This window comes from Podarcis liolepis (assembly GCF_965112155.1).
Source record: "Podarcis liolepis genome assembly, chromosome: 8".
Lineage (NCBI taxonomy): Eukaryota > Metazoa > Chordata > Lepidosauria > Squamata > Lacertidae > Podarcis > Podarcis liolepis.
Genome location: NC_139560.1, coordinates 86,169,281 through 86,180,979, shown reverse-complemented (window position 1 = coordinate 86,180,979; position 11,699 = coordinate 86,169,281). Strand labels below are relative to the sequence as shown.

The 11,699-nt window shown below is 46.0% G+C and overlaps 1 protein-coding gene across 1 annotated transcript in view; it reads left to right on the top strand.

The window, feature by feature from the left end:
• Positions 1-8,023, top strand: part of PSD2 (pleckstrin and Sec7 domain containing 2) — a 59,196-nt gene extending 51,173 nt beyond the window's left edge. The window contains exons 12-15 of the mRNA XM_083519184.1: positions 6-163; positions 1,419-1,563; positions 4,473-4,616; positions 6,405-8,023. Of these exons, the coding sequence (XP_083375310.1) occupies positions 6-163; positions 1,419-1,563; positions 4,473-4,616; positions 6,405-6,626 (669 nt within the window). The 3' untranslated portion in view covers positions 6,627-8,023. The remainder of the gene's footprint in view (positions 1-5; positions 164-1,418; positions 1,564-4,472; positions 4,617-6,404) is intronic.
• Positions 8,024-11,699: the final 3,676 nt, after the last annotated feature.

The window sequence follows — 11,699 nt, the reverse complement described above, 5'->3', positions numbered from 1 at the left end:
CACAGGATGAATACAAACCTGACAAAGATCTTTCTGAAGTAGATCTAAAGAATGCCATCCGCATTCACCATGCCTTAGCCACAAAAGCCTCCGATTATAGCAAAAAATCCAATGTGCTGAAGCTGAAGACTGCAGACTGGAGAGTGTTCCTCTTCCAAGCGCCGTAAGTGTTCCAACAGAACCCATGTCCTTTCACCTGGCCAAGTGGAGATTGCCCAGCCATTCTCCACATCATGGGGGACATTACGAAAGTCCTCATCTCAAGCGGGCTCATTCATAAGTACCTTGTCTCATTGTGTTTCTTATTAAAGACAGAATTAGAAAACAGGACATCACTGCTTAGTTGGCATTATAGCTCCTTATTACCTGAAGGAACATGTCTCTGTTTTACTGCAGAAGCTAAGCAGGTATGGCCTTGTAAGCTTCTGGGGAAACTGTGTAAGGTACTGAGTTCTTTGGAATAATAAGATATGGGTGTGATCTATCTCTTTCTCTTCCTTTCTCAAATATGTGTCTCCCACCTCACCCTCCAATAGTGAAAGATCTGACCACCTCCAAATAAGCCCCCCCCCCCCATGTACTATTGGCTGTGGAAGGGCTCTCTTGGTTTTGCCTCTGTATTCTAAGACCCATGGCCAACTATTTTGCATACAGCTATGGCAATTGCCTTCAGAAGACGCAAGCAGTCTATATCCCTATTCTGAGGCCTCCTGCAGATGTGGCTACTTAACTGGCACTAGCAACTGTCCACCAAGCATTCCACTAGCCACGTAAACCAAGAGATGATTGATTCTGGATGAAGGTTCTTGTCTGGTTTACATCTCTATGACATGGTTAGATGAAACGGGAAGGTTTAACCTAACCCCTTGGTGCAAAAACAGGGGTGACCAAGGGGAAAGCTTATGCCACTGTAAACATGTTAATCTTTAAGATACCACAAGACTTTTGTATGGCACCTTATTTCATGCTTTCCTTCTGGGGAGAAGGGGGGTCCCTATTTTGGAAACTGCACCTGAGCTTCCAACCCCCTTAATTTACCTTAAATTCACAAAGTGGATGCAGAGAAGACCCTCTTCCTGGTGGTCATGTAATGGATTCCCACAGGAAGCGGGATGACCAGAGAACCTCCCCTGCTACAATTAAAGTGGGTAGGCAGGTCTGTATTGAATCAGGCATTCTTTCAGATAATCTGGTCCCAGACTGTTTGGATCGCAAGTCATTAGCAAAGGCTTCAATACACACCCAGCAGTTCAGAAAGGCTGCTTAGCGGGAAGAAAAATGTATTGAGTCTCCCTTCACTTTTATCATATTGGCATGTGTGTTCTCTGTCTCTCTCCCTCCCCACTTCTGACACATCCTGCCTCTCCTGCTCTTGTGTGTAATGGTCCTCTTCCTTCAACCCTGCCTGGTCTCCACAGAAGCAAAGGAGAAATGCTGTCCTGGATTCTGAGAATAAACTTGGTGGCTGCCATTTTTTCTGCCCCTGCATTTCCAGCTGCTATTTGCTCCATGAAAAAATTCTGCCGTCCTCTCTTGCCATCTTCAACAACCAAGTTGTGTCAGGTAAAATGAAAAAGGAAAAAGTGTGTGTATGTACATATATGGCAGAAAGCCATGCAACTGAGTGCTGAATGTATGCATAAGTCTTCATCTTGGCCCATTTTTTCTTAATTTCTTCACGACATTAGCACAGTCATTGAGGATCACACACACTAATAGTGGTAGAATGAAGCAAGATTGCAATCTGGGATAAAACAAACTGCCTGCCCTCTGTCCTCACCCTTCCTGACCTGTCTGCCACATTTGTCCACTCTTGTTAAAGGGAAGAGGCATGTGGTGTCATTCTTGCTTCCTCTCCAAGTCCTCCAAAACGGCTCCCCCACAAGAGGGAGACGGGATCTTCCCACAGCTACTCTTTCACCCTTAGAATGATGCCCTTGTGGCAACTTTGACATTAGGGTCACCTTGCTAGTGGTGATAGACCACCCATTACATTCCACCATGTTTGTTTATGTTATTTCTTTATTTAAATATTCATTCTAAATCCATATCTAATATTTCCAAAAATATTTCTGCAGCATTAAGGTGGCATACAATCAACACAATTAAAAATACAACACAACACAATCTAAAACGAGCAGAAGAAAGAATCCAGTTTGAGAGATCACCCAGAAACCAGCTAAGCCCATGGGCTTTGTTGAAATAAAAGTTCTTGCCTCACAGAGCAGGCCAGGTAGAACCCCTGGGGCAGGGAGTCCAGAAACCACTGCAGAGAGGTCCATCTGATATGTACTCACTAATTGAACCCTTGCTGGTGGCAGGATATAGAAAAGCCTGAGGACCTGGGTGGGCGGGGAGCCTACAATGATCCCAAACCATTCAGGGCTTCAAAGGTAACAACGGTCACTTTGAATTGTGCTGGAAACGGACATATGAAGTCAATGTAATGATGTGGTCACATGATCCACTCAGTAGCACAGTAAAAGAATTCAGCTGGAGCAGTTTGCATCTGGTCACTCTTCAAAGACAGTTGAAGAGAGAATCCAATTGTAACTTTTTAACAAAGGCATGTGTGGCTCTGGCCAGGTCTGTTCCAACTATATGTACCCAGAAAAAGTGCAAAGTCTGAATCATAGAATCATAGAGTTGGAATAGACCACAAGGGCCATCGAGTCCAACCAAGCAGGAAACACGATCAGAGCACTCCTGACCAGTGGCGTAGCGTGGGTTCTCAGCACCCGGGGCAAGGCAACTAATTTGCGCCCCCTAACCCGGGGCAAGGCAAGTAATTTGCGCCCCCTAACCCGTGGATTTTAGCACTCGAGTCTTTTCCGCGCCCCCCCAGATGCTGTGCCAGGTGCAGCAGGCCCCCCTGCACCCCCCACGCTACGCCACTGCTCCCACCACAAGTCTTCAGGACAGCCATCCGAAGGCTGGCGCGGGGAGAAGGTCTCTCCGCCCCACCGCCAGGCTTCGGAGGAGGTCCGAGGACAGTGGGGTTCCTGCTTCCTCGAGGAGGGCCGGCCAAACGCGCCCCCCCAAATGTTGCGCCCGGTGCGGCCGGCACCCCTGGCACCCCCCACGCTACGCCACTGCTCCTGACATATGGTTGTCAAGCCTCTGCTTAAAGACCTCCAAAGAAGGAGACTCCACCACACTCCTTGGCAGCAAATTCCACTGTCAAACAGCTCTTACTGTCAGGAAGGTCTTCCTAATGTTTAGGTGGAATCTTCTTTCTTGTAGTTTGGATCCATTGCTCCGTGTCCACTTCTCTGGAGCAGCAGAAAACAACCTTTCTCCCTCCTCCATATGACATCCTTTTATATATTTGAACATGGCTATCATATCACCCCTTAACCTCCTCTTCTCCAGGCTAAACATGCCCAGCTCCCTTAGCCATTCCTCATAAGGCATCGTTTCCAGGCCTTTGACCATTTTGGTTGCCCTCCTCTGGACACGTTCCAGTTTGTCAGTGTCCTTCTTGAACTGTGGTGCCCAGAACTGGACACAGTACTCCAGGTGAGGTCTGACCAGAGCAGAATACAGTGGCACTATTACTTCCCTTGATCTAGATGCTATACTCCTATTGATGCAGCCCAGAATTGCATTGGCTTTTTTAGCTACCGCGTCACACTGTTGGCTCATGTCAAGTTCGTGGTCAACCAAGACTCCTAGATCCTTTTCACATTTACTGCTCTCAAGCCAGGTGTCACCCATCTTGTATTTGTGCCTCTCATTTTTTTTTTGCCCAAGTGCAATACTTTACATTTATCCCTGTTAAAGTTCATCTTGTTTGTTTTGGCCCAGTTCTCTAATCTGTCAAGGTCGTTTTGAAGTGTGATCCTGTCCTCTGGGGTGTTAGCCACCCCTCCCAGTTTGGTGTCATCTGCAAATTTGATCAGGATGCCCTTGAGTCCATCATCCAAGTCGTTGATAAAGATGTTGAATAAGACCGGGCCCAAGACAGAACCCTGTGGCACCCCACTAGTCACTCTTCTCCAGGATGAAGAGGAACCATTGATGAGCACCCTTTGGGTTCGGTCAGTCAGCCAGTTACAAATCCACTGAGTGGTAGCATAGTCAAGACCACATTTTACCAGCTTATTTACAATAATATCATGGGGCACCTTGTCAAATGCTTTGCTGAAATCAAGGTAGGCTACATCCACTGTGTTCCCTTCATCTACCAGGCTTGTAATTCTGTCAAAAAACGAGATCAGGTTAGTCTGACATGACTTATTTTCCTGAAATCCATGCTGACTATTGGTTTTCACAGCATTCCTTTCTAGGTGCTCACAGACTGTTTGCTTAATGATCTGCTCCAGAATCTTCCCTGGTATTGATGTCAGACTGACTGGGCGATAATTATTTGGGTCCTCTCTTTTCCCCTTTTTGAATTCTGAATTCTGGTAAATCCCTTTGTATTTGTATACAAGAACTTGACTCAGTCTCTCTTCCTCCTTGCCTTCCAGGAGGAGCAGCTGCAGTCTCATGAGAATAAAATGAGGCAAGTTGCAGATGAGTTAACGGAGCATAAACTACACCCGGTAGTGAAAGGCCTCAAGTCCAAAGAGGCTGAAGAATATCGCCTGAAAGAGCATTACTTAATATTTGAGGTGAGGCTTTCCAGGTGACAAATAATCTGTGGGACAAAGATAGGGTAAACCTGGAGAGAATGACTGGGGAAGCATGGGTGAGCTCATAATCTCTTTCTGTTTAAAGACTTTTAGGGAGCAGTCCAACCAGACAGCAGGAGGGAGAACTGGAGGCAAATGAGTCACCAGTTCCAGTGTCCTACAGGGCTCATGACACCAGGGCTGAAGTAGAATTGCAGGGTCACATATACATTCCTAGGGACTTTCCATCATTCTACCCACTGGAAACAATGGGTGAGAAATGCACCCTGTCGGCTTGCATAGTCTCCCCGCTGGTTTGGGGGCGTGTTGGAGGACTAGACAGGTCCCTGCCACACCCTTGTCAGGCTCTAAAAATGTCTGAGCTCCAGCATCAGTGAAGCAATGGGAACAGAAGGTTTTGCAGTGGTGGTGGTGGGGAACCCACTTGGGCCAGATCTTCCTCTCTAAGGTCTGACTTCCTCTTTCCGCCCTCAGATGGGGCATGAGCAATACCTGATGGTGCCTGGGATGCTCTCCCAGGGAACATATTTTTGTAGGGCCTTAAACATGGTTTCCTAGTGCAGAAATGTAGCACACAAAGCAAACCTCTAAGCATCTCTCTCTCTCTCTCTCAGGGCCTACAATATCTTCCCGGCAGTCAAAAGACTCAGTTCCCTGTGTAATTATCCTGATTAGACTTAATTGCACGTCTCCCAAGTAGCTTTATACCTGTAAAACACTATAAATAAGGTTCTTTGTTGATATGAGTATAGGATGTTTAGGAAGGTCCTCAAACTGTTGAGATAAACAAAGTTATTATCCACCTGAAGTGAGGCATTCAGGGCATAGCGCCTGGCCATGTGATTTCTGCACAATGCATGAGCTCAAGGTGTTATCCATTCTCAGTAGGTCTTCTGCTGAAGTTGTATTTTATTGGGTTTTCTGAACTTCTGCCATTCTTTGTTTTTGGCTTGTCCAAAAGAGGTACACCTTCTCTGTCCTCACAGAATTCATTGGCCAGGAGCCCAAGTGCATGTAATGATGCTTGAGGAATTAAGTATTTGTGCGTTCCAAGATGAAGGGATCTGATCCACCCTTCCTGGACTAATCCTGGCATGGATCCAGACTTTAAAAAGCTCAGTTCAAAAATGTACCAAAATGTATTTCAAAATGCATATTTTGATAGAAAATATGCACATAAGAGTAAGTCCACTTCTAAAGTACACTAATGGAAGCTCAAGCTGGAAGCCATTCCCCCCATCACTAGTCCTTCCATACCATCGAAGAAGCTTGCATGCTGCTCCTGCTGCAGCATGTGTTGGAAAACGCACTGCAATTCCTCCTGCGCATGATGGGACATGCTGTGCCCTTGCTCTCAGGGAGTTGCTGTGGCAGAAACCAGGGCTGGTAGGTGTAAAAAGGAAGAAGAAAGGGGAACATGGAAGAGAGAGAACTCTTAAACCACCTCCTTTAACTTTATGTGGATTTATGTGGATTTTTAAAGAATTTATGTGGATTTTTAAATTTATGTGGATTTTTAAAGAAGTTTCCCAAAAATTATTCAGATAAATGTGGGATGGAGCAGATTTATATGCCAATTCATGTGATGTGATGAACCAGATTAGGGTCCTGTAGTCGCTCCCTTACTGACAGCTTACCCATCCTTCAGGCAAACACATCCTCCTGGTCACAAACAGAAATCCCCAGCACTTGTCTCTCTATCTATTGTTCTGGTCCTTCCTGACTTTCTCTCTCAGGTTTTTTGGTCTGTTTCATTGTCCTTCACAGAAAAGCCGCTATGAGACATATATCAATCTTCTGTGTGCGAAGATAAAGGCCGGGACAGATGATCTGGAAAAAATAGAAGCCAACCTCTTCACAATGGAAGCTGAAGACATCTCCTTGAGGAAGACTTACTCCAGCCCTTCCATTAGCCAAGGGCAGTTGCCTGTGGTAAACAGCAAAGCAGAGAAAGACATGACAGACCAGAACACGTCAGGTAACCAATAGGTTAAAGTAACCAGAAAGTGGTATCTTGTCCTCCTCAACTGAAACTTATGAGCACAGTAGTTTCTTGGGTGTGCATTAAGTACATAATGCAAATACTACAGCAGAAAGAATTCAAAGAAGCTTCTCTTCTGGTGCTTACGTATTCCAGGATCATAGACTGTCTGCACTGGTTATCACTGTTGACATTTCCCTTTACTGTGCATGCAATAAATGGACAAGTTTTCCATACAAGGATTGGGATGTTCTTTTGCCAGCTGTGTTTCCTTGTAAACAGCTGGATTTTCCACTGAGCAACTGCTGCAGTGCTGTAGCAACATGGAGACACGACCAAATCTGTTCCTTTAACTACTTTAACTACTACCAGTGGTGCTGCAGCGCCACAGTCCTTACAATGTACAAGTCAATAAATACTAGGACAGCAGATAAACAGAATCAATGGGCAGCATTTCTACAGGTAACTGGGTGAACAGTGTACATGTAAAATCAAATGCTATCACCAGAACTCAATGAGTGGCCCATGTATTGCAATAACTACATTATCTGCTCTACTGCCAAAATGTACGTACAGTTTTAAAACTTGGTGTCCAATATATAACCTTGTAAAGGTAAGAGTGCCCAAAACACGGACAGGAAGAAAATAACTTTGCTATACAGGGATCTTAGCAGTGCTAAGTAACGTTTTGAACATTTAGTAGCTTAATGGACATTTCTTTTTCTCTTCTGTAACTGAATCCCAGCTGGCTGTGCTGCAGTGCAGGCTCTGCTCTTGCCGTGCTCTCAGCCACCCTAAATAGGGAATTCTCTCCTGCTTTTTCTCCTCTGCCCCTTCCCTTCTGCTTCTTCTTCATGGGCATCCAGGCAACTGCAAGCTAGGCGACATGCGTGGGGAGGGTGGGGGGCCGAGCTGCTCATCTCAGATAGCTGTACATACTCCATTTTGCTGTAAGCATAAATATACTCGCTCAATGGGATGTTGTGCTTCTCTTCCTTTCTTGCTGTGGTAGAAGTGACTCCGCTTCGTTTTCAAGGCCTTCAGCACTTTATTTACTGATTGACTCATTTTCATCTTCTTTTCTAGACATGCTCACAGTTAATCAAGTTCCAGTTTTAAAGGATCTTGTGGCTGCTAATTACAGTAATTTACAGTTTCTATTTTTGCAGCTTTTTAAGATGAAGATAATAAAGAGATTTGTTTGGATTCTCACAGCTTTTGAGAATTTATAAATTATTGAGTTTCCATGTTTCGTACCACTGGGGAAGCCACCATCCTGTTTTGCCACCCCCTTTTTAAATCTCTTTGTTTTTGTACAGTTTGATAGTTTTATTTGAAATGATGAACTAAGAATCATGTACAAATGATGATGAACCTGTTAATAAAATGGATTAATCCAAAGCTCTACCTGGTCCTCTTTCTGATGACTTTCAACAACTCAGCAGAAACGATACCCACACACACACAGAGAGAGAGATTATCCACAGTGGAGGAAACTGCACATTTCTTTCTTTCGGGTGGGCTGAGGAACCCCAGCCCAGAAAGAGTCACCTGGATCGTTCCTTTCCATTTAGCCTGCAAAGAGATGTGGATTGTTGAAACAGTTTTCCGGGTATTTCATCTCTACTTCAGAGTTTAGAAAGAACAACAGGCTGGTGCAAGTTACAAATATGTACAAGAACACTATCATATACCCTCCTCCCATAGCGGGTAATAAATGATTATTACTAATATTACTTAGGTTTAGGGTTGGGAAGACCCTCCAACTTTAGTTTTCTTACCCAAATTCTCAGGCTCCCAAGATAGCACAAACTCAGATTCCATGTGGTCATGACCTTGACCACTGAATTCCCACTGAATTCCCACTTTTCCCTGACTACCATCACATGAACATTTCTTCCTTCTTAGATTCTTTATTATTGTTGTTGTTGTTTAGTTGTTTAGTCATGTCTGACTCTTCGTGACCCCATGGACCAGAGCATGCCAGACACTCCTGTCCTCCACTGCCTTCCGCAGTTTGGTTGTAGTAGTAGTAGTAGTAATTATTAATTATTATTATTTATTTATACCCCGCCCATCTGGCTGGGCTTCCCCAGCCACTCTGGGCGGCTTCTAACAAAATATTAAAATACAGTAATGCATCAAGCATTAAAAGCTTCCCTAAACAGGGCTGCCTTCAGATGTCTTCTAAAAGTCTGGTAGTTGTTGTTCTCTTTGACATCTGGTGGGAGGGCGTTCCACAGGGCAGGTGCCACCACCGAGAAGGCCCTCTGCCTGGTTCCCTGTAACTTGGCTTCTCACAGTGAGGGAACCGCCAGAAGGCCCTCGGTGCTGGACCTCAGTGTCAGGGTAGAACGATGGGGGTGGAGATGCTCCTTCAGGTATACTGGGCCGAGGCCATTTAGGGCTTTAAAGGTCAGCACCAACACTTTGAATTGTGCTCAGATACGTACTGGGAGCCAATGTAGGTCTTTCAAGACTGGTGTTATGTGGTCTCGGCGGCCGCTCTCAGTCACCAGTCTAGCTGCCACATTCTGGATTAGCTGTAGTTTCCGGGTCACCTTCAAAGGTAGCCCCACATAGAGCGCATTGCAGTAGTCCAAGCGAGAGATAACCAGAGCATGTACCACTCTGGCAAGACAGTCCGCGGGCAGGGAGGGTCTCAGCCTGCGTACCAGGTGGAGCTGGTAAACAGCTGCCCTGGACACAGAATTGACCTGCGCCTCCATGGACAGCTGCGAGTCCAAAATGCACCCACTTTTCCTACCCTCTCTTCCATCCTGGGAAAAAGGTGTGCTTTCTTGGTCTTGGCTAGCTGCAGGGCCCTGGAAAGTCATCTTACTGCAAGCCCTTTTCCCCAGACTTCCTGGCACCAAGGAAACTGGAGCTCCTTACACACCCAGCTAGGCACCCACAAGTGTACACCGGCTGAGCCAGTGGGACAAGCCAATTACATTGCTCCCCCAGAGCACCCAAAGGGGAAAAACCCACAATTGCAGGAACAAACAATTATCTGGGCATCTCACACATCATGTCAGAGATGTGAAAAGAGATAGAATGAAAATGTCTGTTAGCCATTTAGGGGCTGTCTGGCTGAAACTACAACCATGTACAAGTTTGCCCAAGAACTCTGCTAAGCTATTCACCCCCTTCCCTTCCCTTTGTTCTGACGGAGGCTCTAGGCTTCCTGAGAAATGTGAGGATGGAGGGAGAGTGGCGGAGGAAAAACAAGGAGTGTGTGGGGGGGATTAACTGAATTGCCCACCCCCTCATTGCTCATGAGACTTGGTGAGCTGTTAGTTGTGTTCTCTCTATAAAAGGCAACTGCCATATCTAATGTGACTCCAAGAAACTCAGAATGGATGATGAGACTGAAAAGCTGGGACTATTCAGGCCTTCCTCCCACAATGGCTAATGTCACAAGTAACAACAACAACAAAACTTGGCAAACATTCATAAACTGCCCCCCCACAGGAAATACCGTATTTTTCTGTGTATAAGATGCCCCCATGTGTAAGACAGCCTCTTTTTTTGAGTCCCAAATTAAGAAATAAATATTTTAAACACCAAACAGAACAACTTTAATATTTTATTAAATATTCAAAACACCTGTATATTTAGTACCATATATTTAAACAGTGAGGCAAGCTGTGTAATGGCGGCTGCCCCTGTCAGTTCAGTGTAACTCCACATTAGCTGCAGCTCCATCTCTCCTGCCTGTGTGTTGCACTTTTGTCCCAGTATTTACGGTAAGTACCGTATTTATTCCACGAGCGCGGCAGATGCAAACGCTGATCAAGGAGCTATGACTGCCAGAGCTGCCTGAGTGAGTGCGCTTGGGGAATGGGGGGGTCTGGGTAGCCAGGGGGCGGCTGAGGGAACCGGGTGGAAGGAACAATGTCTGGAGTGGGGGCTGCTGGGGGGGGGAAGTACCAGACCAGGGTTTGTCGTGAGGCCAATAGTGAGGGGAGTCTGGGGAGGGGGGAGGATATGGATGATGGCATGTATTTATTTGTATATTTAATTGCAACATTCCGTGTATAAGACGACCCCCAATTTTAAACTTAAAAAATTTGGGGGAAAATATTTTCTTATACATGGAAAAATATGGTAGCTTACATAGTGTAAAGGGACCCCTGACCGTTAGGTCCAGTCGTGGCCGACTCTGGGGTTGCGGCGCTCATCTCGCTTTACATGTGGCCAGCATGACTAAACCGCTTCTGGCGATCCAGAGCAGCGCACGGAAATGCTGTTTACCTTCCCACCGGAGTGGTACCTATTTATCTGCTTGCACTTTGACGTGCTTTCAAACTGCTAGGTGGGCAGGAGCAGGGACCGAGCAACAGGAGCTCACCCCGTCGCAGGGATTCGAACCACCGACCTTCTGATCGGCAAGCCCTAGGCTCTGTGGTTTAACCCACAGCGCCATCCGTCTCCTAAATTCAGACTCCATTGCGTTCCATGTTCATACTGGAGACTGAGTCTCCTCTGCAGCCTGCAAATACTCAACTTCATCCCCCGCTAGCCACTGAAGTAATAGAATGTGTCCCAAACCCAGGTTCAAGGAGTCACATGTGACATCAGCAAAGGTTGCACTGCCTATTGGCAACTGCTCTCTGCCTCTCACCCACCCACCCTGTGAAAGCCCATGGAGTGAGATGGTGTTGTTGTGCAGCTCTTGGTAGACACGTAATCTCAGAGCCTTGACTTCAAGCTCTGTGTTGGCCAAGAGAGCCGGCACCTGGTCCAACTCTCTCTCCAACTCTGCAATTCTCTGACTCCATGAAATCCAAGCAGGTTTTTGGAGCAGCCTTCTTTCCTTCCAGGCTTCCCTTCGCCCTGTGCCGCAATGTAGCCTTCTTCTAAGGCTGTTTTAGGAGCCATGCTCACCTGCGCCATTTCCCCTCAGGAGTGTGAGAGAGATTACCGGAGCCTGGCTAGACTCTGTATGCAATCATTTTTATTTCTGTATGTAATAATTGCTGGCTTCTTATTGTTGTGGGCATTCCTAAGTGTTTATTTGGTTTAATTGCACAAGCCATCTGCAAGTGCTTGTTGTATCACAGCAAAGAAAAATGCTT